The 26983-nt window shown below is 30.2% G+C and overlaps 1 protein-coding gene and 1 long non-coding RNA gene across 3 annotated transcripts in view; both read left to right on the top strand.

Annotated features, from left to right (window-relative positions):
- Positions 1-16281: 16281 nt before the first annotated feature.
- Positions 16282-19751, top strand: LOC131690672 (uncharacterized). Its single transcript, XR_009305612.1, has 4 exons — positions 16282-17427; positions 17544-17973; positions 18029-18283; positions 18347-19751. It is a non-coding gene; the product is annotated as an uncharacterized LOC131690672 (long non-coding RNA).
- Positions 19752-20225: 474 nt separating this feature from the next.
- The window catches only part of LOC131692604 (large ribosomal subunit protein eL22-like), an 85282-nt gene continuing 78524 nt past the window's right edge, over positions 20226-26983 (top strand). The window contains exons 1-2 of one of the 2 annotated variants that reach the window (XM_058979758.1): positions 20226-20354; positions 20530-20703. In XM_058979758.1, the coding sequence (XP_058835741.1) occupies positions 20343-20354; positions 20530-20703 (186 nt within the window). In that variant the 5' untranslated portion in view covers positions 20226-20342. Of the gene's footprint in view, positions 20465-20529; positions 20704-26983 lie in introns of both variants that reach the window. The other variant, XM_058979757.1, reaches the window with a different exon arrangement.

Genomic DNA, 26983 nt, shown 5'->3' with positions numbered 1-26983 from the left:
TAGAATTTTAGAATTTTAGAATTTTAGAATTTTAGAATTTTAGAATTTTAGAATTTTAGAATTTTAGAATTTTAGAATTTTAGAATTTTAGAATTTTAGAATTTTAGAATTTTAGAATTTTAGAATTTTAGAATTTTAGAATTTTAGAATTTTAGAATTTTAGAATTTTAGAATTTTAGAATTTTAGAATTTTAGAATTTTAGAATTTTAGAATTTTAGAATTTTAGAATTTTAGAATTTTAGAATTTTAGAATTTTAGAATTTTAGAATTTTAGAATTTTAGAATTTTAGAATTTTAGAATTTTAGAATTTTAGAATTTTAGAATTTTAGAATTTTAGAATTTTAGAATTTTAGAATTTTAGAATTTTAGAATTTTAGAATTTTAGAATTTTAGAATTTTAGAATTTTAGAATTTTAGAATTTTAGAATTTTAGAATTTTAGAATTTTAGAATTTTAGAATTTTAGAATTTTAGAATTTTAGAATTTTAGAATTTTAGAATTTTAGAATTTTAGAATTTTAGAATTTTAGAATTTTAGAATTTTAGAATTTTAGAATTTTAGAATTTTAGAATTTTAGAATTTTAGAATTTTAGAATTTTAGAATTTTAGAATTTTAGAATTTTAGAATTTTAGAATTTTAGAATTTTAGAATTTTAGAATTTTAGAATTTTAGAATTTTAGAATTTTAGAATTTTAGAATTTTAGAATTTTAGAATTTTAGAATTTTAGAATTTTAGAATTTTAGAATTTTAGAATTTTAGAATTTTAGAATTTTAGAATTTTAGAATTTTAGAATTTTAGAATTTTAGAATTTTAGAATTTTAGAATTTTAGAATTTTAGAATTTTAGAATTTTAGAATTTTAGAATTTTAGAATTTTAGAATTTTAGAATTTTAGAATTTTAGAATTTTAGAATTTTAGAATTTTAGAATTTTAGAATTTTAGAATTTTAGAATTTTAGAATTTTAGAATTTTAGAATTTTAGAATTTTAGAATTTTAGAATTTTAGAATTTTAGAATTTTAGAATTTTAGAATTTTAGAATTTTAGAATTTTAGAATTTTAGAATTTTAGAATTTTAGAATTTTAGAATTTTAGAATTTTAGAATTTTAGAATTTTAGAATTTTAGAATTTTAGAATTTTAGAATTTTAGAATTTTAGAATTTTAGAATTTTAGAATTTTAGAATTTTAGAATTTTAGAATTTTAGAATTTTAGAATTTTAGAATTTTAGAATTTTAGAATTTTAGAATTTTAGAATTTTAGAATTTTAGAATTTTAGAATTTTAGAATTTTAGAATTTTAGAATTTTAGAATTTTAGAATTTTAGAATTTTAGAATTTTAGAATTTTAGAATTTTAGAATTTTAGAATTTTAGAATTTTAGAATTTTAGAATTTTAGAATTTTAGAATTTTAGAATTTTAGAATTTTAGAATTTTAGAATTTTAGAATTTTAGAATTTTAGAATTTTAGAATTTTAGAATTTTAGAATTTTAGAATTTTAGAATTTTAGAATTTTAGAATTTTAGAATTTTAGAATTTTAGAATTTTAGAATTTTAGAATTTTAGAATTTTAGAATTTTAGAATTTTAGAATTTTAGAATTTTAGAATTTTAGAATTTTAGAATTTTAGAATTTTAGAATTTTAGAATTTTAGAATTTTAGAATTTTAGAATTTTAGAATTTTAGAATTTTAGAATTTTAGAATTTTAGAATTTTAGAATTTTAGAATTTTAGAATTTTAGAATTTTAGAATTTTAGAATTTTAGAATTTTAGAATTTTAGAATTTTAGAATTTTAGAATTTTAGAATTTTAGAATTTTAGAATTTTAGAATTTTAGAATTTTAGAATTTTAGAATTTTAGAATTTTAGAATTTTAGAATTTTAGAATTTTAGAATTTTAGAATTTTAGAATTTTAGAATTTTAGAATTTTAGAATTTTAGAATTTTAGAATTTTAGAATTTTAGAATTTTAGAATTTTAGAATTTTAGAATTTTAGAATTTTAGAATTTTAGAATTTTAGAATTTTAGAATTTTAGAATTTTAGAATTTTAGAATTTTAGAATTTTAGAATTTTAGAATTTTAGAATTTTAGAATTTTAGAATTTTAGAATTTTAGAATTTTAGAATTTTAGAATTTTAGAATTTTAGAATTTTAGAATTTTAGAATTTTAGAATTTTAGAATTTTAGAATTTTAGAATTTTAGAATTTTAGAATTTTAGAATTTTAGAATTTTAGAATTTTAGAATTTTAGAATTTTAGAATTTTAGAATTTTAGAATTTTAGAATTTTAGAATTTTAGAATTTTAGAATTTTAGAATTTTAGAATTTTAGAATTTTAGAATTTTAGAATTTTAGAATTTTAGAATTTTAGAATTTTAGAATTTTAGAATTTTAGAATTTTAGAATTTTAGAATTTTAGAATTTTAGAATTTTAGAATTTTAGAATTTTAGAATTTTAGAATTTTAGAATTTTAGAATTTTAGAATTTTAGAATTTTAGAATTTTAGAATTTTAGAATTTTAGAATTTTAGAATTTTAGAATTTTAGAATTTTAGAATTTTAGAATTTTAGAATTTTAGAATTTTAGAATTTTAGAATTTTAGAATTTTAGAATTTTAGAATTTTAGAATTTTAGAATTTTAGAATTTTAGAATTTTAGAATTTTAGAATTTTAGAATTTTAGAATTTTAGAATTTTAGAATTTTAGAATTTTAGAATTTTAGAATTTTAGAATTTTAGAATTTTAGAATTTTAGAATTTTAGAATTTTAGAATTTTAGAATTTTAGAATTTTAGAATTTTAGAATTTTAGAATTTTAGAATTTTAGAATTTTAGAATTTTAGAATTTTAGAATTTTAGAATTTTAGAATTTTAGAATTTTAGAATTTTAGAATTTTAGAATTTTAGAATTTTAGAATTTTAGAATTTTAGAATTTTAGAATTTTAGAATTTTAGAATTTTAGAATTTTAGAATTTTAGAATTTTAGAATTTTAGAATTTTAGAATTTTAGAATTTTAGAATTTTAGAATTTTAGAATTTTAGAATTTTAGAATTTTAGAATTTTAGAATTTTAGAATTTTAGAATTTTAGAATTTTAGAATTTTAGAATTTTAGAATTTTAGAATTTTAGAATTTTAGAATTTTAGAATTTTAGAATTTTAGAATTTTAGAATTTTAGAATTTTAGAATTTTAGAATTTTAGAATTTTAGAATTTTAGAATTTTAGAATTTTAGAATTTTAGAATTTTAGAATTTTAGAATTTTAGAATTTTAGAATTTTAGAATTTTAGAATTTTAGAATTTTAGAATTTTAGAATTTTAGAATTTTAGAATTTTAGAATTTTAGAATTTTAGAATTTTAGAATTTTAGAATTTTAGAATTTTAGAATTTTAGAATTTTAGAATTTTAGAATTTTAGAATTTTAGAATTTTAGAATTTTAGAATTTTAGAATTTTAGAATTTTAGAATTTTAGAATTTTAGAATTTTAGAATTTTAGAATTTTAGAATTTTAGAATTTTAGAATTTTAGAATTTTAGAATTTTAGAATTTTAGAATTTTAGAATTTTAGAATTTTAGAATTTTAGAATTTTAGAATTTTAGAATTTTAGAATTTTAGAATTTTAGAATTTTAGAATTTTAGAATTTTAGAATTTTAGAATTTTAGAATTTTAGAATTTTAGAATTTTAGAATTTTAGAATTTTAGAATTTTAGAATTTTAGAATTTTAGAATTTTAGAATTTTAGAATTTTAGAATTTTAGAATTTTAGAATTTTAGAATTTTAGAATTTTAGAATTTTAGAATTTTAGAATTTTAGAATTTTAGAATTTTAGAATTTTAGAATTTTAGAATTTTAGAATTTTAGAATTTTAGAATTTTAGAATTTTAGAATTTTAGAATTTTAGAATTTTAGAATTTTAGAATTTTAGAATTTTAGAATTTTAGAATTTTAGAATTTTAGAATTTTAGAATTTTAGAATTTTAGAATTTTAGAATTTTAGAATTTTAGAATTTTAGAATTTTAGAATTTTAGAATTTTAGAATTTTAGAATTTTAGAATTTTAGAATTTTAGAATTTTAGAATTTTAGAATTTTAGAATTTTAGAATTTTAGAATTTTAGAATTTTAGAATTTTAGAATTTTAGAATTTTAGAATTTTAGAATTTTAGAATTTTAGAATTTTAGAATTTTAGAATTTTAGAATTTTAGAATTTTAGAATTTTAGAATTTTAGAATTTTAGAATTTTAGAATTTTAGAATTTTAGAATTTTAGAATTTTAGAATTTTAGAATTTTAGAATTTTAGAATTTTAGAATTTTAGAATTTTAGAATTTTAGAATTTTAGAATTTTAGAATTTTAGAATTTTAGAATTTTAGAATTTTAGAATTTTAGAATTTTAGAATTTTAGAATTTTAGAATTTTAGAATTTTAGAATTTTAGAATTTTAGAATTTTAGAATTTTAGAATTTTAGAATTTTAGAATTTTAGAATTTTAGAATTTTAGAATTTTAGAATTTTAGAATTTTAGAATTTTAGAATTTTAGAATTTTAGAATTTTAGAATTTTAGAATTTTAGAATTTTAGAATTTTAGAATTTTAGAATTTTAGAATTTTAGAATTTTAGAATTTTAGAATTTTAGAATTTTAGAATTTTAGAATTTTAGAATTTTAGAATTTTAGAATTTTAGAATTTTAGAATTTTAGAATTTTAGAATTTTAGAATTTTAGAATTTTAGAATTTTAGAATTTTAGAATTTTAGAATTTTAGAATTTTAGAATTTTAGAATTTTAGAATTTTAGAATTTTAGAATTTTAGAATTTTAGAATTTTAGAATTTTAGAATTTTAGAATTTTAGAATTTTAGAATTTTAGAATTTTAGAATTTTAGAATTTTAGAATTTTAGAATTTTAGAATTTTAGAATTTTAGAATTTTAGAATTTTAGAATTTTAGAATTTTAGAATTTTAGAATTTTAGAATTTTAGAATTTTAGAATTTTAGAATTTTAGAATTTTAGAATTTTAGAATTTTAGAATTTTAGAATTTTAGAATTTTAGAATTTTAGAATTTTAGAATTTTAGAATTTTAGAATTTTAGAATTTTAGAATTTTAGAATTTTAGAATTTTAGAATTTTAGAATTTTAGAATTTTAGAATTTTAGAATTTTAGAATTTTAGAATTTTAGAATTTTAGAATTTTAGAATTTTAGAATTTTAGAATTTTAGAATTTTAGAATTTTAGAATTTTAGAATTTTAGAATTTTAGAATTTTAGAATTTTAGAATTTTAGAATTTTAGAATTTTAGAATTTTAGAATTTTAGAATTTTAGAATTTTAGAATTTTAGAATTTTAGAATTTTAGAATTTTAGAATTTTAGAATTTTAGAATTTTAGAATTTTAGAATTTTAGAATTTTAGAATTTTAGAATTTTAGAATTTTAGAATTTTAGAATTTTAGAATTTTAGAATTTTAGAATTTTAGAATTTTAGAATTTTAGAATTTTAGAATTTTAGAATTTTAGAATTTTAGAATTTTAGAATTTTAGAATTTTAGAATTTTAGAATTTTAGAATTTTAGAATTTTAGAATTTTAGAATTTTAGAATTTTAGAATTTTAGAATTTTAGAATTTTAGAATTTTAGAATTTTAGAATTTTAGAATTTTAGAATTTTAGAATTTTAGAATTTTAGAATTTTAGAATTTTAGAATTTTAGAATTTTAGAATTTTAGAATTTTAGAATTTTAGAATTTTAGAATTTTAGAATTTTAGAATTTTAGAATTTTAGAATTTTAGAATTTTAGAATTTTAGAATTTTAGAATTTTAGAATTTTAGAATTTTAGAATTTTAGAATTTTAGAATTTTAGAATTTTAGAATTTTAGAATTTTAGAATTTTAGAATTTTAGAATTTTAGAATTTTAGAATTTTAGAATTTTAGAATTTTAGAATTTTAGAATTTTAGAATTTTAGAATTTTAGAATTTTAGAATTTTAGAATTTTAGAATTTTAGAATTTTAGAATTTTAGAATTTTAGAATTTTAGAATTTTAGAATTTTAGAATTTTAGAATTTTAGAATTTTAGAATTTTAGAATTTTAGAATTTTAGAATTTTAGAATTTTAGAATTTTAGAATTTTAGAATTTTAGAATTTTAGAATTTTAGAATTTTAGAATTTTAGAATTTTAGAATTTTAGAATTTTAGAATTTTAGAATTTTAGAATTTTAGAATTTTAGAATTTTAGAATTTTAGAATTTTAGAATTTTAGAATTTTAGAATTTTAGAATTTTAGAATTTTAGAATTTTAGAATTTTAGAATTTTAGAATTTTAGAATTTTAGAATTTTAGAATTTTAGAATTTTAGAATTTTAGAATTTTAGAATTTTAGAATTTTAGAATTTTAGAATTTTAGAATTTTAGAATTTTAGAATTTTAGAATTTTAGAATTTTAGAATTTTAGAATTTTAGAATTTTAGAATTTTAGAATTTTAGAATTTTAGAATTTTAGAATTTTAGAATTTTAGAATTTTAGAATTTTAGAATTTTAGAATTTTAGAATTTTAGAATTTTAGAATTTTAGAATTTTAGAATTTTAGAATTTTAGAATTTTAGAATTTTAGAATTTTAGAATTTTAGAATTTTAGAATTTTAGAATTTTAGAATTTTAGAATTTTAGAATTTTAGAATTTTAGAATTTTAGAATTTTAGAATTTTAGAATTTTAGAATTTTAGAATTTTAGAATTTTAGAATTTTAGAATTTTAGAATTTTAGAATTTTAGAATTTTAGAATTTTAGAATTTTAGAATTTTAGAATTTTAGAATTTTAGAATTTTAGAATTTTAGAATTTTAGAATTTTAGAATTTTAGAATTTTAGAATTTTAGAATTTTAGAATTTTAGAATTTTAGAATTTTAGAATTTTAGAATTTTAGAATTTTAGAATTTTAGAATTTTAGAATTTTAGAATTTTAGAATTTTAGAATTTTAGAATTTTAGAATTTTAGAATTTTAGAATTTTAGAATTTTAGAATTTTAGAATTTTAGAATTTTAGAATTTTAGAATTTTAGAATTTTAGAATTTTAGAATTTTAGAATTTTAGAATTTTAGAATTTTAGAATTTTAGAATTTTAGAATTTTAGAATTTTAGAATTTTAGAATTTTAGAATTTTAGAATTTTAGAATTTTAGAATTTTAGAATTTTAGAATTTTAGAATTTTAGAATTTTAGAATTTTAGAATTTTAGAATTTTAGAATTTTAGAATTTTAGAATTTTAGAATTTTAGAATTTTAGAATTTTAGAATTTTAGAATTTTAGAATTTTAGAATTTTAGAATTTTAGAATTTTAGAATTTTAGAATTTTAGAATTTTAGAATTTTAGAATTTTAGAATTTTAGAATTTTAGAATTTTAGAATTTTAGAATTTTAGAATTTTAGAATTTTAGAATTTTAGAATTTTAGAATTTTAGAATTTTAGAATTTTAGAATTTTAGAATTTTAGAATTTTAGAATTTTAGAATTTTAGAATTTTAGAATTTTAGAATTTTAGAATTTTAGAATTTTAGAATTTTAGAATTTTAGAATTTTAGAATTTTAGAATTTTAGAATTTTAGAATTTTAGAATTTTAGAATTTTAGAATTTTAGAATTTTAGAATTTTAGAATTTTAGAATTTTAGAATTTTAGAATTTTAGAATTTTAGAATTTTAGAATTTTAGAATTTTAGAATTTTAGAATTTTAGAATTTTAGAATTTTAGAATTTTAGAATTTTAGAATTTTAGAATTTTAGAATTTTAGAATTTTAGAATTTTAGAATTTTAGAATTTTAGAATTTTAGAATTTTAGAATTTTAGAATTTTAGAATTTTAGAATTTTAGAATTTTAGAATTTTAGAATTTTAGAATTTTAGAATTTTAGAATTTTAGAATTTTAGAATTTTAGAATTTTAGAATTTTAGAATTTTAGAATTTTAGAATTTTAGAATTTTAGAATTTTAGAATTTTAGAATTTTAGAATTTTAGAATTTTAGAATTTTAGAATTTTAGAATTTTAGAATTTTAGAATTTTAGAATTTTAGAATTTTAGAATTTTAGAATTTTAGAATTTTAGAATTTTAGAATTTTAGAATTTTAGAATTTTAGAATTTTAGAATTTTAGAATTTTAGAATTTTAGAATTTTAGAATTTTAGAATTTTAGAATTTTAGAATTTTAGAATTTTAGAATTTTAGAATTTTAGAATTTTAGAATTTTAGAATTTTAGAATTTTAGAATTTTAGAATTTTAGAATTTTAGAATTTTAGAATTTTAGAATTTTAGAATTTTAGAATTTTAGAATTTTAGAATTTTAGAATTTTAGAATTTTAGAATTTTAGAATTTTAGAATTTTAGAATTTTAGAATTTTAGAATTTTAGAATTTTAGAATTTTAGAATTTTAGAATTTTAGAATTTTAGAATTTTAGAATTTTAGAATTTTAGAATTTTAGAATTTTAGAATTTTAGAATTTTAGAATTTTAGAATTTTAGAATTTTAGAATTTTAGAATTTTAGAATTTTAGAATTTTAGAATTTTAGAATTTTAGAATTTTAGAATTTTAGAATTTTAGAATTTTAGAATTTTAGAATTTTAGAATTTTAGAATTTTAGAATTTTAGAATTTTAGAATTTTAGAATTTTAGAATTTTAGAATTTTAGAATTTTAGAATTTTAGAATTTTAGAATTTTAGAATTTTAGAATTTTAGAATTTTAGAATTTTAGAATTTTAGAATTTTAGAGTTTTAGAGTTTTAGAATTTTAGAATTTTAGAATTTTAGAATTTTAGAATTTTAGAATTTTAGAATTTTAGAATTTTAGAATTTTAGAATTTTAGAATTTTAGAATTTTAGAATTTTAGAATTTTAGAATTTTAGAATTTTAGAATTTTAGAATTTTAGAATTTTAGAATTTTAGAGTTTTAGAGTTTTAGAATTTTAGAATTTTAGAATTTTAGAATTTTAGAATTTTAGAATTTTAGAATTTTAGAATTTTAGAACTTCAGAATTTTAGAATTTTAGAACTTCAGAATTCCAGAATTTTCGAACTTCAGAATTTTTGAATATTAGAATTGCAGAATTTTAGAACTTTAGCATGTTGAACAGAGACATTTTCGATAAGGTGAAAGGTAGTTTTCCATCTAACACCTTATTGTTAACTCTTATACTATTATATTTTTTATTTATTTTATATTTTCTTTACGATAAGTTTTGATATCTGAAATGAAAGATCATTTGAAAAAGCAAGTACATCATGATTCCGTTTTTGGCACACTCTTATTTTGACAACAAATAGGTTCCGTTTTTGTCAACATTGTTGTTGAACATTAGGGCATTGCAGAAAAACATTTTTTTTTTAATTCTCAAAGGCCCCCCCTCTCATATTGTGACAAATGTCAAAGTAAGCTCAGATGCCAAATTTCACATCATTTGGACAATTCTAGACCCCCGCCCACTTCGCTTGAAATTTTTGAAATTAATGCTATGGGAAAATGTGAAGGAAAAATATATTAAATGCTATAACTTTTGAAGTAGCAATCAGAAAATTACAATGTATATCTCTTTTTAAAGGAAATAACCTTAGTATTGGAATGGAGATATTCCTGTTCCTAGAAAAATACGGGATTGTGGGGTACTGGGTCATTTTGGCCCCAAAATCCCATATTTTTTAAATTTTTCTGCTCCGTGGTGCAAACCATACATATTTTGCAGTTTTTCTAATGTGAAAAAATCTCAGAAATCGAACGGAACCTTTTAGATCTTTGTCCGAATACGAGAAGTTGGGGTTATAGGGCCTTTTGTCATCTATATTAAATTTTATCATTTTCTCGTGTATATCTCTCTATTATTCTTCATTCAATTTTCATAAAATGCACCTTGTTGAACGTGGAACATTTTTAGAAATACAACAAAAATAGATTCGTTTGCGTTAAAATTCAAAAACATCTAATTTTTTGACATTAACTCTACAAATCACATTTTTTTTTCTTTAAATGTCATAATACCACAACTTCACCTATTTTTCCAGGTATGAAACTTTTCTCATGTGATTCCTAAGAGCATTTTTCACTATAAATAGTAAATTAAATAAGAATTTTGTTGTTAAATGGAGTTAATATGTGCGATTTTATGATAAAAATGTGAAATCGAGACTATATGTCTGATAATTTGATGTTTCTGAATTTTACCGGTAACGAATCTATTTTTATTTTGTTCCTATGGATTTTCCACGTTCAACAAGGTACAATTTATGAAAATTGAATGAAGAATAATAGAGATATATGCACGAGAAAATGATTAAATTTAATATAAATGACAAAAGGCCCTATAACCCCAACTTCTCGTATTCGGACAAAGGTCTAAAAAATTCCGTTCGATTTCTGAGATTTTTTCACATTAGAAAAACTGCAAAATATGTATGGTTTGCACAACGGAGCAGAAAAATTAGAAAATAGGGGGTTTTGGGGTCAAAATGACCCAGTACCCCACTTTCCCGTATTTTTATAGAAACAGGAATATCTCCATTCGAATACTAAGGTTATTTCCTTTAAAAAGAGATATAAATTGTAATTTTATGATTGCTACTTCAAAGATTATAGCATTTAATATATTTTTCCTCCACATTTTCCCATAGCACCAATTTCAAAAATTTCAATCGTAGTGGGCGGGGGTCTAGAATTATCCAAATGATGTGAAATTTGGCATCTGAGCTTACTTTGACATTTGTCACAATATGAGAGGGGGGGCCTTTGAGAATTCAAAAAAAAAATTTTTTTGCGATGCCCTATTGAACATTGTAATTATTTTTAAAAATGTGCAATTCATATTTTGTTGTAATAAAGACCATTTATAAATTACGTATTGCTTTTAGGGGGGATTGGTTACGACAAATCGTGACATGTTGTTACGTTACGCACTATGGTCCCAAAGCCGTATTTAGGAATATAAAACTGCTTACGCTCAAATGGTTTGCTTTAGCTACATGATGTCTTTGGAAAACTTTGTTAGTATTTTGTTGGCGATTTTTTCGAATAAATGGAAGTAGGGTGGTTCAGGTTGTTCCGAAGATCAACCGGTTAGATGTGTGATGTTTCTTGCGTAATGTTCTAAAATGTTATGAAACAATTACCTAAGTGATACAAATTCATTCTATGGACAAAGCGTCAAAAAGCTTATTTTAGGGAACCCCAGCCAACGCATAGATGTATATCTCTCGTAAAAATATATAAATAAATAGTACCCTTAAAAAATTACTCCAAAAGAGAAGAATAAAAAACGCTCTTTGCACTTTTCATGCGAACCACTGCTCCTCTCTTTCACAACAAACCTCTCACTCACTCCGATGTGTGTTACTCCCATACTTGCATTCTACTCCATCGCCGCACACCTCAAGGAGTAGAAATAAAGAGGCTCTTTAGTGTAAATCTTGGTCCCACGCGCAGGGAAGCAGAGAAAGCAACCAAAACACATTTTTAAAACGTTCTTCCGATCAATCTTTATCTGAATTGTAGTTTGATTCGCATTCCTACCTGCTTGCCAGTGAGGGGAGGCACAAAAAAAACGCGAAATTGTGCAGCTCTTGGTGCACAAATCTTTCTCTTTTTCGTTTTCAAGTTTCTCTTTGTGCGGTCGTTCTGCACATCGCAGTGTTTTTGTGCTGCTCTTTTTTCATCAGTGTATTTCGCTCTTTGTACAAATTGTGTGAGCAAATAACAAGCCTGATAATTACACACGATTGTGAACGAGAAAGATTTTTATATTGCTGAATAAAAAATGTTTCTGAAAATTTCTATTTTCAGAAACATTTTTTATTACCCCCAAAATAAGTTAGCAAGAAGACACCATTGAACTAATGCTGATTAAGGGGTTACAAACCTTTTCGTGAGAAATTTTTTAAGAATGTTTGAACTTACGTAGAGACATAAAACAATGATTTTATTACATCAAAGTTAAAGTAATTTGATGTTCTAAAATGTTATGAAACAATTACCTAAGTGATACAAATTCATTCTATGGACAAAGCGTCAAAAAGCTTATTTTAGGGAACCCCAGCCAACGCATAGATGTATATCTCTCGTAAAAATATATAAATAAATAGTACCCTTAAAAAATTACTCCAAAAGAGAAGAATAAAAACGCTCTTTGCACTTTTCATGCGAACCACTGCTCCTCTCTTTCACAACAAACCTCTCACTCACTCCGATATGTGTTACTCCCATACTTGCATTCTACTCCATCGCCGCACACCTCAAGGAGTAAAAATAAAGAGGCTCTTTAGTGTAAATCTTGGTCCCACGCGCAGGGAAGCAGAGAAGGCAACCAAAACACATTTTTAAAACGTTCTTCCGATCAATCTTTATCTGAATTGTAGTTTGATTCGCATTCCTACCTGCTTGCCAGTGAGGGGAGGCACAAAAAACGCGAAATTGTGCAGCTCTTGGTGCACAAATCTTTCTCTTTTTCGTTTTCAAGTTTCAAGCCGATTAACGATTAGTTGTATTTAAAAATTCTTATCTCTAAAACAAAAATTTGTTTTGAAATGTTTGGAGGCTCCGTAGACACAAGCGATTGGTACCAAAATTTGCACACTTACTAGGGGTCATAAAAGGAATCAGTAGAGCCTGGTGGAGTTAAAAGTCAAAAATTGAACCAGTCTATGTACCATACTATCTAAAATGATTAAGAAATTATATACCACTTTACAAAAATATTCCCTATTTCAATAATCAAACTAGACTGCCTGCCGATTCTAAGCCGAAACCACACTAAATTTTGTTTTTTTCTGCATGAGTTTAATGTGTGCCGTTATTACAGAAACTCATTAAGGGTCAACTGAGAAAGCTTGGAAAAGCGATCATCTTGGAAAACGAAAAAAGCAGTTTTTTCTCACACCATTGCACAGTGGTCCGAATCCAGAATTTAGGATGACCAAAACATTTGTGACTAAACTACTGGTTCTAGAGATTTCATGTCTTCGGAACAAATAATCTGTGTTAATTGAGGCATTTTTTGAGATGGGTGACATTAGGGTGGTCCTAATTGTTTGTACGATCAAAGTAATTTCGAAATAAAAAGAGAGAACAATCAAGTGTTCTGCAAAATTAATACAACCTTGTTCAAGCAACTTTTCTGAGGGCGCCATATTCGTAACATTAATGGTTTTAATTTTACACCTATCAGAATGTTGTATGATAGGGTAACCCTAAAAAATTCAGTTTTTTCATTATAACTTTTTAAATAATATTTTTCTATCAATAGCGTCTTCACAAAACTTTTAGAGCTTAAAAAGACGAATATTATTTAAATAGACAGATTTGAGATAGCTCACTTAGTTAAACAAATATAAGCATTTTTAGCACAACCTTTTCAAATGTTGATATCACAAAATGGAGCAAGTGAAATTGATTTCTTCTTTTTGCATTCGAAAGACCACAAGTGATAAAATATTTTAAGAAAAAATCTCAGGTCATTTTTGTTTATCTCATTTTATTTTAGTTTGAATACTGAGAATATTACTACTATTTGTAGCATTAAAAGTAAAACGGTCGGTGTAACGAAGCAACCATTTTTAAAATAAGATCGTCGCTGTTGTGCTAAATTATGACAAACGCCATTTTGGGGTAAACTAAGTTAGATATTCCACATTACTGGTCTAAAAAAGCTCTACAAAGTGACGTTCACAGTATTTTGATATTCTGCTTGGTTACAGAGATATAGCGAGAAACGCGCTGAGAAATTTGTTTCTATCAACATTCGTATTTGGTTGCTTGACGCGAACGGATGGCTGTACAATACCTTTGTTGTGATTTTATCGTCGTTTCCTTACAAAAAGATGGGAAAATAATGTCAACGATATTACCGAAATGAAGTAGCATACATTTTAAGCTATTAATACGAATACTGCAATTTTTACTAATTTCAGAAAGGTTTTATTAAAATAAGTTATTTCGGTATTTCTAATGGAAATAGCGAAATAACGGAACAAGTATATCCGATTCTCTGCTGTTGCCAAATGAATTGTTTCACTCTCATTAAATGCTCTTTTCAGGGTTACCATATGAGGATAAATATGTTCGAATATTTTAGGTTTCGATGTACGTGTACCATATTTCATACCACCATACCATTAGAAATAACGAAATAGCTGGTTTTAATACAATCTATCAGAAGATAGTCAAAATTGTAGCATTCGTATTAATAAACTAAAATGTATTCTACTTCACTCCGGTTATGTCTGACATTACCCACCCATCTTTTTGCTTCAAATGATTGTGTCTAGGGATTGGCTCAAATTATCTTGATGTATAAGATGTTTGTATATGTAAAACTATCTGAGAAACACAATGGCATAATCATTTTCAAAACAAAAATGCACGAATTGTGAGAAAAATGCAATTTAAGTTTTAAACTGGAAATATAGCATATTTGGCAACACTGTATCCAAAACTATTTTTCTAAATTCCCTAACTCATTTCCTTAAAAATTTCATTTTACCTATTGTTTACAGACCAAATGAAGCCAAAGATATGAATAAAAGTTAATAATTGATGATTTTTTTCCTATGAAAAATTTTCCATGCACGATTATGATACGCCATACAAATTTTGTAATCAATACCCACCTATGACACGTGTGAGTGCAACTTTTGTTTACATTTATAGTAAAAACTCGCAACATAGTCAACTGATCTACGTAATACAGTGTGTTTCGATGATATCACGGTCGGTCTGTATTTTAGCGTGATATATTTGAAGCGTGATATATTAAAAACAAAACGTAGTGTGTCTAGTCCGTTTTTAAAAAGCGTGATATAATCGAGACAAAACCGTGATATAATCGAGGGTGATATAAACGAGTGTTGATTTACATCATACTACGCATAGTGATATAATCGAAACAATACTGTATGTAAGAGATTAATACAGAATAGATAGAAGCATCAATTGTCTTCTTTGAATTGTTTATACCATTTATAAGTTTCAAGATATTCAATCTCAAACTTTGAAAATCGCTTTTCTCGAAATGTGCAAAATGGCGCTTGTCATAAGATAGCACAACAGCGACGAGATCAGATAGATAAACAACATCCCTCATGATACTGTACCTTGATGTGGTCCGGGGGCATTTCTACTAAAGCAGTATTACAGTGATGATATCACAGAAACTTGGGATACGATTATTTTCTTTTTAGTTAAGCTACATTGTGATCAATTTTAGTAATTAGCATGGCGACCTTTATCATCCACTGCCATGGTCAAATAATATACAATGTGGGTTTAGGGCCCAATTCTCTCAGGAGGCACTCTTCTTTTATTGCTATATTTTAAATTAGATGCATGCTAACACTCACTAATACAAATTGCTTATTCTCTCACATACACTCACAATTTCATTCCAAAAGTACAAACGTGGCCTTCGCGATAACACAAACCTGGTCACAAACGCAAACGCCCGCGATGTCCCCAAAATTCAAACACCCTGGTAATTAAGTGAACGTTTGCACCTAAAAATTTACTAACGCGGTCTCAAGCATCAACACACCGCTCGCGCAATCATGAATCGGTAACGTCCGCAAGTCTCTACCATTGATCCTAGCAGCAAACTCATACTTTCAGTTGGACCAAGACGTGCACGCGCGATCATTGAAGAACACGCGAACGTGCGTATGGCCACACGTTTATAAAGATAATGTGTCCACGCGATGTTACAATTCTCGGTCCTAGTACCATAAGTCCAATGCCTTCAGGTGGACCAATCAAAAAGTTGATGCTCATATCTACCAAACTACACGTTTCATGGCGACGTAAAAATCGAACTTATACCACAGAGAACAGACATCCATGATCGAAGAAAAATATTTAAAAAACGTGTGTAAACATTTGAATTAATATACTAAAAACACTAGCGCCATCACACCAACCTATCCCAACTATCCGTCAAATCGATTCCGGAACCGGTTCGAAATCCAGGATGGATTCTGCATGGAATCTAGCTCAAAGAAAACAACCGATTCCGACTCTATCGGTTGACGCATTTGAGCTGGAATTCATGCTGGAAGTCCAAATCGGTTCCGGACTAGTTTGACTGGGTAGAGGAATAACCGGTGTCAATTCTGTCGCACTCAGTCACAAAAAACATGACGACAGTAGCGCACCTGGTTTAGATATCCAAACTACCTTCGAAACCGTTAGAGATTTTACACAAGTTGAATGCTGAAGATGGTCGTCTGTTCTCTGTGCTTATACTCACGAAGTCACATACACGCGACAAACAAACATACAAATGCTTGAGCCCTTCGTGATCATCCACGCAACCTACACCCGCGCTCTCGCAGACATGATAACATCCCCGTGATAATATGAACGTCTCAGCACTTATAAACATTCAAACGCGATCTCAAGCGTGAACCTACAGTCCCCCGCACTCGCGCGATAATGTATCGGTCACGTCAGGAAGTCTCTATCCTCGATTCCAGAAGTCTAGGTCCATGCCTTCAATTGAATCATCTGAACAGAAAGCTCTCATATCCACTGGTCAACACGTTCCATGACCAGGAACAATAGTGATATGGAGTAACTTACTCCCTGTCAGAATGTGATCCGTACACCGAAAACTAAATATCAGAATGGCGGTCCGCGTGGCCATCCAAGAGCACACGCAATTATGTGAATGGTCACAGAGTTAGAAAAGCGAATTTATTCACGCGTATTTTTTTGCTAAAAATGCTCATAACTTTTGAACTAAATGAGCTATCTCAAATCTGTCTATATAAACAATATTCGTCTCTTTAAGCTCTAAAAGTTTTGTGAAGACACTATTGAAGGAAAAAAATATTTAAGAAGTTATAATGAAAAAAACAATGGTTTAGGGTTACCCTATCACACATTATAATGGCTGTAAAATTAAAACCATTAAAGTTAGAAATATGACGTCATCCGCAAAGTTGCTTGAAAAAGGTTGTACTACAATTTTGCGGAACACTCGATTGTTTTATCTCTTCTTGTTTCAAAAATAATTTCTGAACCACCCTAATGTCACCCATCTCAAAAGATGCCTGAATTGACACAGATTGTTTGTTACGAAGACATGAAATTTCTAGAACCAGTAGTTTAGTCACACATGTTTTTGTCATCCTGAATTCTGGATTCGGACCACTGTACATTGGAAAAATCTTCATGAAAATCAATCAGCAATACTACCAATGCCCCCAAATACATTGATTACTTTTCATGAAGATTTTTCCATATTTGGATATTTGGAAAGTATCAACCGCAGCAACTGAAAAACTCAGACATTGAAATGCACTTTTTTACAAAGAAGAAGCTCAAAGCTTGCTCTGCCTGCAGACAATCAAAGACGCAAACATAGCTCATCGCCGCTGAAGTTTATTGTAAGTTGTTAGTATTATATCGAGAAGCAAACCAATGCTCATGCATATACCAAAAAAACGATCACACCAAACTGTTCCTGGTGAATGCATAAATATAATAAAATACTATTTGCCAGGTACCCCTTCTACGAACCGGTCATAATATTGGACCTAAACATAACACATCGATTGGGTGACGAATTGATGGATATCTCCGCCATGCGACGTTTCTAAGGAAAATCATTCAAACGCTCAGCATTACGAAGCTGCTGATCATGTTCCACATAAATCCGCTAGATTTCAAAACACCGAATCTTTCGATACCTTGATGGCGTTTCCGAGGTGCGTTTCAGCATATGTTGAACATGAGCTGGAGCCGATTTGTCACGACCACGCAGGACCCGAATAACAAAAAGCAATGCGGAAATCGACATTACTCTCCTGACCGACTTGGCTTGCTAAATTTGCTTTCGACTGGATATTCCACGTGCCATCCTACTATCGTTGTACTTCATTCTACGACAACCAGGCGAGAAAAATCTAGGCCAATACAACTTGATGCTATAGGTGAACAGCCAATGTATAATGTATTAAAATTTAATCACGTATGTCGTTTTTTCAGGTGTTGAGCGGGGTCATCACATTTGGTAGTTTATTCGTTTTCTTGGCACTTGTGAAGGACTTTCTTGGGAAAAAATGCTTAAACCTGATCTACATGGTAGTCCACGCTGGATATTAATCAAGACACATTAACCTGCCCAGAAGTTGCTCTCATCCGGTCATCGTGCTACTGTAAAATTACAGTTGCAAACTCGTCCGAGTTGGATGAGTCCGATTGCTTCACGTATGGCTTTCCTGTGTACTAGTTTAGATTTCGGTACGTACGAAATCGGACGATACCATTTTATCGTAAATTAATATGATTACGTATTAATTTCAGAGAAGTACCTTATGTTTATGTCACTAGAGCTGGCTGCTGCTGTAGTAGAGCACGAGTGCGATGAAGAAAACTAAGCCGATTGCGAGGAAGGATAGGATGAGGAAACTTGCACATGCCGAGATTACACTGATGATGAAGGACATGGTGGCACCGGTCTCGGCGGTTTTGGAAGCATCGAGGACGAACTGCCTTCACGAGACGTTGATTTGTCCAGCTATATTCACATGGATGCTGCGGAAAATATTCTCGCTCATGATTCCGGCTCCGGAAGTACGCATCGGAAGCGCAAGTTGACTGAGAATCGGATGTTGTTCAGAAGCGGCACCGCTCGTACTATGGGATCCGAAACCGTAGGGAATAACTGTGACAACGCAAGCTCAAAGTCCCTCAACTTTAGTAGTATGAAACGGTTAGCTTTAGATTCGCCGAGAACTTTACTCAGTCCGTCTAATCTTACTTCAACGCCAACATCCTCAACGATGAGAGAGCGAAAGACTTCCCGAAGTATAATCCTCCTCCCGAGGTAAACGATTGGTTGCAACACTTCCAGCGATGGACTCCCGTCAAACGTCTGGTGGCAGTAGATCTGCGGCCCGACCCAGGTGCGGCACATTATGACGGTTATCGAACCCCAATTCCCACGAGATTTTATTTTACTTCCTCTGAAAGAGCTCGCACTTCAAGTGCTGTCCTACCTGGAACCAAGAGAAGGAAAATAGCAAGGAAGCTGCTGTCGTGATGGAAGCGATGGGAGGTGAACGTCGTGCATTTACACGGAAATAAAGTCATCAGTGGCTCTTGCGATGCGACTCTACGAGTCTGGGACGTTACCGAGGGCACTTGCCCACATGTGCTGGTTAGTCATTTGGCTGCTGTTCAGTATGATGGTAGGCTAGTAGTTGCGGGACTGCATGGTTAAGGTGTGGAATCTTGAACGACACGAGTATCTCCATACGCTCCAGGGCCACACTAATCGGGTGTACTCGCTAGTTTGATGGTATTCACGTCATATTTAGCTCGCTTTACACGTCGGTTCGCGTGTGGAACGCGGAAACGAAGAGTTGCAATCATGATCTGATGGGTCACCAGAGTTTAACATCCGGAATGGAGCTCCGGTAAAATATTCTGGAATAAGGGAATGCTGACTCGACCGTCAAGGTTTTGGACATCATCACTGGTTAGTGCTTGCAAATGCTATCTGGCCCCAACAAGCATCAATCAGCTGTCCCCTTGTTTACAGTTCAATTCCCGCTTCGGAATCACCAGCTCCGACGACGGTACCGTCAAGTTGTGGGACGTTAAAACTGGAGAGTCCAATCTTAACCTGGTTGCACTAGAATCCGGCGGTGTGTGACGAATCAGAGCCAATGACACGAAACAAATTTGTGCCGTAGAGTCACGCAACGGTGCGGAAGAAATGTTTAGATACGTATACTTAAAAAAAATCTGACGCTAATAAAAATTTTGAAGCAAAAAATATTGCTGTTTTTGTTTTGATTAGAAAAAAAAAAAGAAAATCCAAACGAATGAAATAAGAAGAAGACCAAAATAAGGAGCACGACGATCGCCCGATTTTCTATAGCTCGACATCGGACTCACGTCGGTCCGATTTCGTCGATGCGTTTGACATATTCGAAGGTTGACGCGGTTTATGCAAATGGTGCAAAATTGCAGGATATAATCCCGATATCCTGCTCTGATTGGCCCGTTATCGGGCTTAGTCCGCCCGATCATCGGCCTGATAATCGGGCCGATTGAGCTCTACAAAATTTACTGGGTATCGGTTAACCGGTTAGCCACAATTGTGTCATCGGAATTCGAATTAGAACCAGCCAGCATTCCGGCTTATTTTCCGGCTGAGCTTTAATGCGATGGTTGCATTTTAACCCAAAAAATAGGTAACTTCTATTTACAGTGTGGGAAACATTGCTACCAACGCAAATATCCAAATGTAATTTTTCCTATTCCTTTTCCGAATAAAATTTAGTGGAACGACATGGCGAATTTGGTTGGTTGTTTTTTTTTATTATTTCATTGTTCAACCAGATGTTCATTGAAATGATCGTTATATTACTAACTAGCAATGCTATTTTGATCACTAATCAATTTATGATAGCTGTATTTTGAATATATTGATTTGGAACTACCCACGTGTTTGTGTATAATTGTTTTTTTTTTTGCAGAAAACTGTCCATTCAATTAAAAACAAGCTTGTTGGAAAAGATGCTAAAGACGAGATGACCAAAAAGCAAGTTCTACGAGGCAAACATACTCAGAAAAAGAAGAAGGAGTATCTTCATTTTGGTGTTGACTGTACAAACATTGCAGAAGACAACATAATGGACGTTGCTGATTTCGTAAGTAATTAAGTCTAAATAGACCATCTTAAAACGTTCGTAGACATGGGGATTGCTTCAGTATTTGGAGAAAGTACGAACGCAAAAAAATTTAGTGAAACAAGTCCACGAGAATATCCAATTGCGCACATAAAATGTAAAGTCCGTTTAGAACTTGCTTCAAATGGACATTAACAAGGCTTTAATAAGCTGATTCCTATAACTAAAGCTGGATTTAAACAGTTAAAGAACGTGAACTCGACTTGAACACAAATATTTCTGTACAAATAACTATTGTAACTAACCCTTAAGGTTAGTTTACAGTTCGGGAAATTGATCACGCAATTTGCGTCGGTATTTGATCAGGGAAAATTTCCCGCCGGGATCTCTCCAAACTGTCAAACCAAAAACTGCTGATTCTTAAAAATACAGACTATCAAACTTGCAGCGATTGCAAACCTTATAAAAATACTATTTTTCCCGTCAAACAATTTATGTACAATTGTTTCCGGCCGGATTTCTGCGTGGAGAATTTAAAATTCCGTGATGTTACCTGCGGTGGGGTTTACACTTCAAGAAACTCATTTTTGTGTAGACTCATTTCCCGTCACGGGATTTGAAATCCCGAGCTCCATTTATAATACACAGGGACCCAAATCCCGTGACACGTTTTCCGAACTGTAAACTAGCCTTTAAGCAAAATTTACACCTTTCCGATCCGATCCAGCGCCGGCTTAGTTCCGTGCACGGACACCAATTTTCTTTCATACAAATCAACGCTTTTTTGTGAAAAGGACGATACTAAAAATGTAAACATAGGGCATTTTAATACATGCGGATGAGGGCTTCGAAACGCAACAAATTAACCTAAAAATTTGGATTCTACGATATTGCTTTCTTAAACGGCAGCAAAAATACAACGGGAGAAACTGTATTTTTGCTTGTTTAAAGTTTCGCCCTCCACGCTTCATACAAACAATAAGGGCGATACTTTTTTTGCCACCAGTTTAGATGCGAAGCTGTTTTTTACCTTTTTTTTGTAATTATCAAGCTAATACCAGCAGTAAATAGTAACAATGATCGCTATTGAAAAAAAACCCGGACAAAATCGGTGGTGTGCAACGGTAGTTATTGCAAAAAAACAAGGGCGATACACAGAGGGGGAACAACTTGACAGCTCCTATACAAATCGTTGAAACCACTTTTTTTGGGTCTGTGGGTCTCAACCCTCCCGCAACTTGACGTTTAGCCTAAGTTGCATGAAACCACCGTGTTTCGAATGATGTCGCCACCATAGAACGCCGTCCACAAATTGCGATACTGTAAATTTCTATGCGAGAAAATAATTGCGTGACGTCTTTTACGAACTTGTTTTCTTTATTTACATTTTTTTTTTGTAAAACATTTATTGTCCTGATTGTTACAAACTAGTTACATGTCACATAAAACTTATAATTAGCTATGTTCTTATCATTTGCTGGAATACTTGTCATGTACAATAACATTGTAGAGAATGCTTGGAGAATATGCTGGCGAGTATGTCTGGATTGATTTTGGAGAACCGGGTATATCCAGTCCTCCTGATGAAGTTGTGAAAGCCGTCGATCTAGAGCCAGGAAAGCGCTACGTTGAAATGTCCATATGGTCCTGTTTTCGCTGCATTGGAATATGTGATGCTCGATGGTGTCTGTCTGGCCGGGGCACTGGCTGCAGTTGGAGTCCGCTCTCCTGTTCATTCTATTTAGAAGCTCGTTGGTTAATATTTTACGATGCGCCACCGAAAACCACACTGATCGTTGGCGTGAGCTTAATTGCTTCGAGTGTATGTTTTTGAAAATTTTCCTCCAATCGCGTTGTGGATTTTCCCTGATTATTTTGGGCTCTTTCAGCTGTTTCAAAAAGTAGTTGTATATTACACTAGAAGAAGGTGCCATAGCTATTTCGTCCGTTAGGAATGCTGTCTCTTTGACCACCGTACGGATGTGCTCATATTTTCTTGGAATGCATGAGAGATTTGGAGGGTTTGCGTTGTGCTCTAGAAACCCCCACAAAAAGGGTAGATCTGAACCGATTTTCATCATGCGATTTGTTAATAGGGCCTTGGATTTAATAGGCGGCGAGTGTAGGTTTAATCCTCCTAGACGTTTAGGTAGAATTAATGTTTCGAAAGCAATTCGGGTTAAATTCTTCCCATACCACAGAAACGAGCCGATTCGCGAAATAAATTTCCCGCCGTATTTGTTTGGTAGAGGGATCACTGATGCTGTGTACCATATTTTTGACGTAATGAACGTGTTCAATAAAGTTATTTTCTGTATGATATTAAGATTTCGCGAGTTGTTCATCCACATACCTGTTTGAACGCCTCGTAGAACCGCAATCCAGTTTTGCTCAACAGTGCTTGAGAAATCTTCGGCAAAATGGATTCCGAGGATTTTCACCGATGACTGCATTTGTAACCACTCGCTACGTGGTGTCAAGTTCAAAGTGCCGATCTTTAGGGCGTTAGTTTTCTGCGTGTTGAGTATTGCTCCAGAAACAGTTGTGAAATCGGCAAAGATATTTCGAATTGCAAGTAGCTGAGTTTCACTTCCGACGAACATAGATATGTCATCCGCATATGCGTTAAGTACCGCATGAGGAAAATGTCTTCGCAGTTTATCGAGCAAGGGTTGTATATATATAACAAACAAGATCATTGAAATGGGATCACCTTAACGCACTGACCTTTGAATTTTGATTTCGCTTCCTAGCTTCCCATTGATCAGAACTTTGGAGAAGCTGTTGTTCATGCAGAACATTAAGAGATTTATCAATTCCTGGTTGAAGTTCATTTTTTCCATCGTTCTTGCAAGGAAGCTGTACTCCACTCTATCGAAGGCATGGTCGAAGTCGAAAGCTACTAACATTTCGTTTTCGCGCTGTTGTTTAAGTTCGCAGATGCGGTCCAGTATTCGGGCGGTAGCTTCAAAGATGTTTCGCTTACCATTGCAGCATTTTTGGTTTTTGGATAGCACCAGTGGAAGCAGGGGACTCATTCTATTTTTTAATATCCTAGCGAATATTTTATAGTCGGTGTTTAATAGTGAGATCGGTCTGTACGATTTTATACTGTTATCACTTTTCTTCTTTTTTACTAGCACAATAACGCCATCAAAGAATTCCTTGGGAGCTTGGGATGACATAGCTTCATTTATGATGAATGTGAACTCCCGCTGGATCACATGCCATGATTTCAAAAAAAATTCCTTCGGTAGACCATCCACGCCCGGCGATTTACGTGAGCTGCTTGCTTTTATTGCTTGTAATATCTCATTTGGTGAAATTTCATTCAGTATGCGATCGTTGTCTTGATTCTCGTTTGGGATGCGTTTTGCTGGATCGAAGCTGTCGTTTACTGTGGTGTTTGTTGAGGAGTACAGGTTCGCAAAATAGTCCTGCACGCTCTGATGTATTTCATTTGGATCCCTTATTATGGTAGCTTCATTTTGCAGCGTTTTGATCGAAGTTTCAGCTTGTCGGGTCTTTTTATTTGCTACGTGGAATATTGATGTGCTTTCTCCGCCGATGTATGCTTCGTTCCAACACCGCGTTTGCTGCGCATAGTTCCGTTGAAGAAGCAGCATTTTTCCCTTTATGTGGTTAATACTTCGTAGCTGTCGGGGATCGCCATAGTAGCGATCGTAGGATGAGCGAAGCAGAACGTAATACAGTTCCATTGTGTCACAGAAGGAACGTCTTTTTATCGAAGCTTTCCATTTGAGGAAGGAAATAAGTTTTGGTTTGACAAATTTGATCCACCATTCAATCCATGTACGGAAATTTCTTCGGTTCCTTGTCCAATACACCCATTTGACTTGAAGTTCGTTGATAACTGTTGGATCATTCACTAAATTTGGATGCATACGCCATACACCCCGACCAGGTGGATTCCCAAGTGTGGGAAGCACAGTGCGGATAATGTATGCTTTATGATCCGAGAAAGCCGTTGCTGCAAAATGTGCTGTTCTTATCCACCCGCGTATATTTGGAGTGAGAAGAATTCGGTCTATCCTGGAGGCAGAGTCAGATCTGATAAATGAAAATTCTACATGTTGTCGATGTATAAGCTCCCAGCTGTCGTCAACTCCTGATGCAGACATGAACCTTTTAAGCATTGGACTGTGTGCATTAGAACCGGTGGCGTCTTTTTGATTCACTACAGAGTTGAAATCACCCCCAATAATTGCAGTGTGTGTCGCATTGTAGAAGTAGTATGGTAGCACATTGTTATAGAAATTCTCCCGAGCGTTTCTATTTTGCGTTCCTGACGGTGCATAAACGTTGATGAATGTAACGTCATTTATCCGTGCGCTAATAATTCTTGAGTCCATGCTTCTATCAATGTTAGTGAGGGGGAAAAAGCTTCGTGCTGCAATCGCTGTTCCTCTTCTATGCTCGTCTACATTGTACTCAATGCTGAAACCTGGTATGTTGAGGCTTGTCGTTGCCACCTCTTGCAGGAAGATAATATCTAGTTCAGCAGACCGGATGAAGGAATTCAGGGCATCGAGTTTTGTCCCGTTTGTCACTGCGTTCATGTTGATTGTAGCAATCTTGTAGCTCATCATATCAGCCATTTCCACCGTAGAGAAGGCAGTTCGTTGACATGTTTGCTCAACCAGCTAAAAGTCGTCGCGATGTTGGCAGGAACACGAAGACCAGCGAAACACCTTATGGAGGTGGCAGTAGCAGCGAAAGCTGAGAATGGTGAAATCTTGCTGAGGGTGGCAGTATCATATGTTCCTTCGGCGGGACATATACTGCCCAAAATGCTTACCGAGAAAGCTGAAATCGATGCTGGCATACTCGTTCTATGCAAAATTCCATCACAGCAGGTAGGCTCTTGCAGATTGATCAAATGATTGCTCCAAAAGTACGGACAGCTGATGGGCGCCGTTGCAGTGGCGACGTACACTGAGACGGAAAGGAGCAGTGAAGCAAAAGGCGCTGCTTGCACCTTCAGTTTGTTGCTGCAGTGGTGACACGAGTAGCTAATCAAAATTTGCCTGGCGACGAGCACTAGCGTAATCATTTGAGTGTTGTACAAACTGGACGGATGGTTGACGAGTGCAAATGCAGCAACGCAATACTGCATACTGCATTTATTTATGTTTCGCCGACACGACGAATGGCAGCAGGCAGCAGGGTGAGCTGGGAACGGTGAAAACTTGCTGAAGGTGGTAGTATCTAAATTTGCTTCGGCGGGACATATACTGTTCAAAATGCTTACCGAGGAAGCTGAAATCACTGCTGGCATAATCGTTTTATGTGAAGTTCCATCACAGCAGTCGGACGATTCCAGAGACATCGATTGATTGCCCCGACAGGATGGACAGCTGATGGGTGTTGTTGCGGTGGCGATATAAGCTGGGAGCGATAGAAGCAGGAAAGCAAAGGGCGCTGCTTGCACATCCAGTTCGTTGCTGCAGTGTTGAGGCGAGTAGCTATTCAAAATTTGTCTGACGACGGGCGCCTGCTTAATCATATCAATGTTGCACAAACTGGGCCGATGGCTGACGAGTATAAATGCTGCAATGCAATATTGCATTTCGCATTTGTTTATGTTTTGATGACTCGACGAATAGCGGCAGGGCTCAGCGGCGTCGGGGGGAGCTAGAAACGTTGAAAACGGGGCAGCCAGACGCTCTGCTTGCAGATTCGTTTTGTTGCTACGGTGATGAGACGGATAGTTTGTCAATTCTCCTTTTTTTTTCTTGCAGTGACGGGCCCAACTATAGGTAACACTGGCGGAAGGATCTTGCAGCGGCGTATTATTGTTGTATTGACGAGAACGGTGCTCGCCGGGTACATCAGCAGCGGCACAAACTGATGAAGATAAAATTTTGCTGAGAGCGGTAGTATCGAGATTTGCTACGGCTGAACATATACTGTTGAAGGTGCTTACCGGAGAAGAAAAAGTTTTCACATTCGTTTTTTTGTCGTTGCTATGATAGGGCTGGTTTAGGTTTGCTTCCCTACTTATTGTTTGTGGCGTGAAGTTGAACGAGTGAGATGTGGCTCTAGTCTTGTGTCGGGCCGGGACGGTCTTTTTTCGTTGTTTCTTTTATTTTCAAGAGGTGATGCCGGTCTTTTTGTGTTCACTGTGCTGGTTTTGTTTTTCTCTGCAATTAAATCGTTGCTTTCGTCTGCGAAGCCGGCAAAGGGGCTCGTAACGTTTACGATTTGGTGATCATTCGTGGTTTTGGAATTACTAATAGTCTCTTGTTGTTGCTGATCACTGTTCTCTGGTGCTGGTTCG

Source organism: Topomyia yanbarensis, chromosome 3, assembly GCF_030247195.1.
Source record: "Topomyia yanbarensis strain Yona2022 chromosome 3, ASM3024719v1, whole genome shotgun sequence".
Lineage (NCBI taxonomy): Eukaryota > Metazoa > Arthropoda > Insecta > Diptera > Culicidae > Topomyia > Topomyia yanbarensis.
This window is presented reverse-complemented; position numbering and strand designations above follow the sequence as displayed.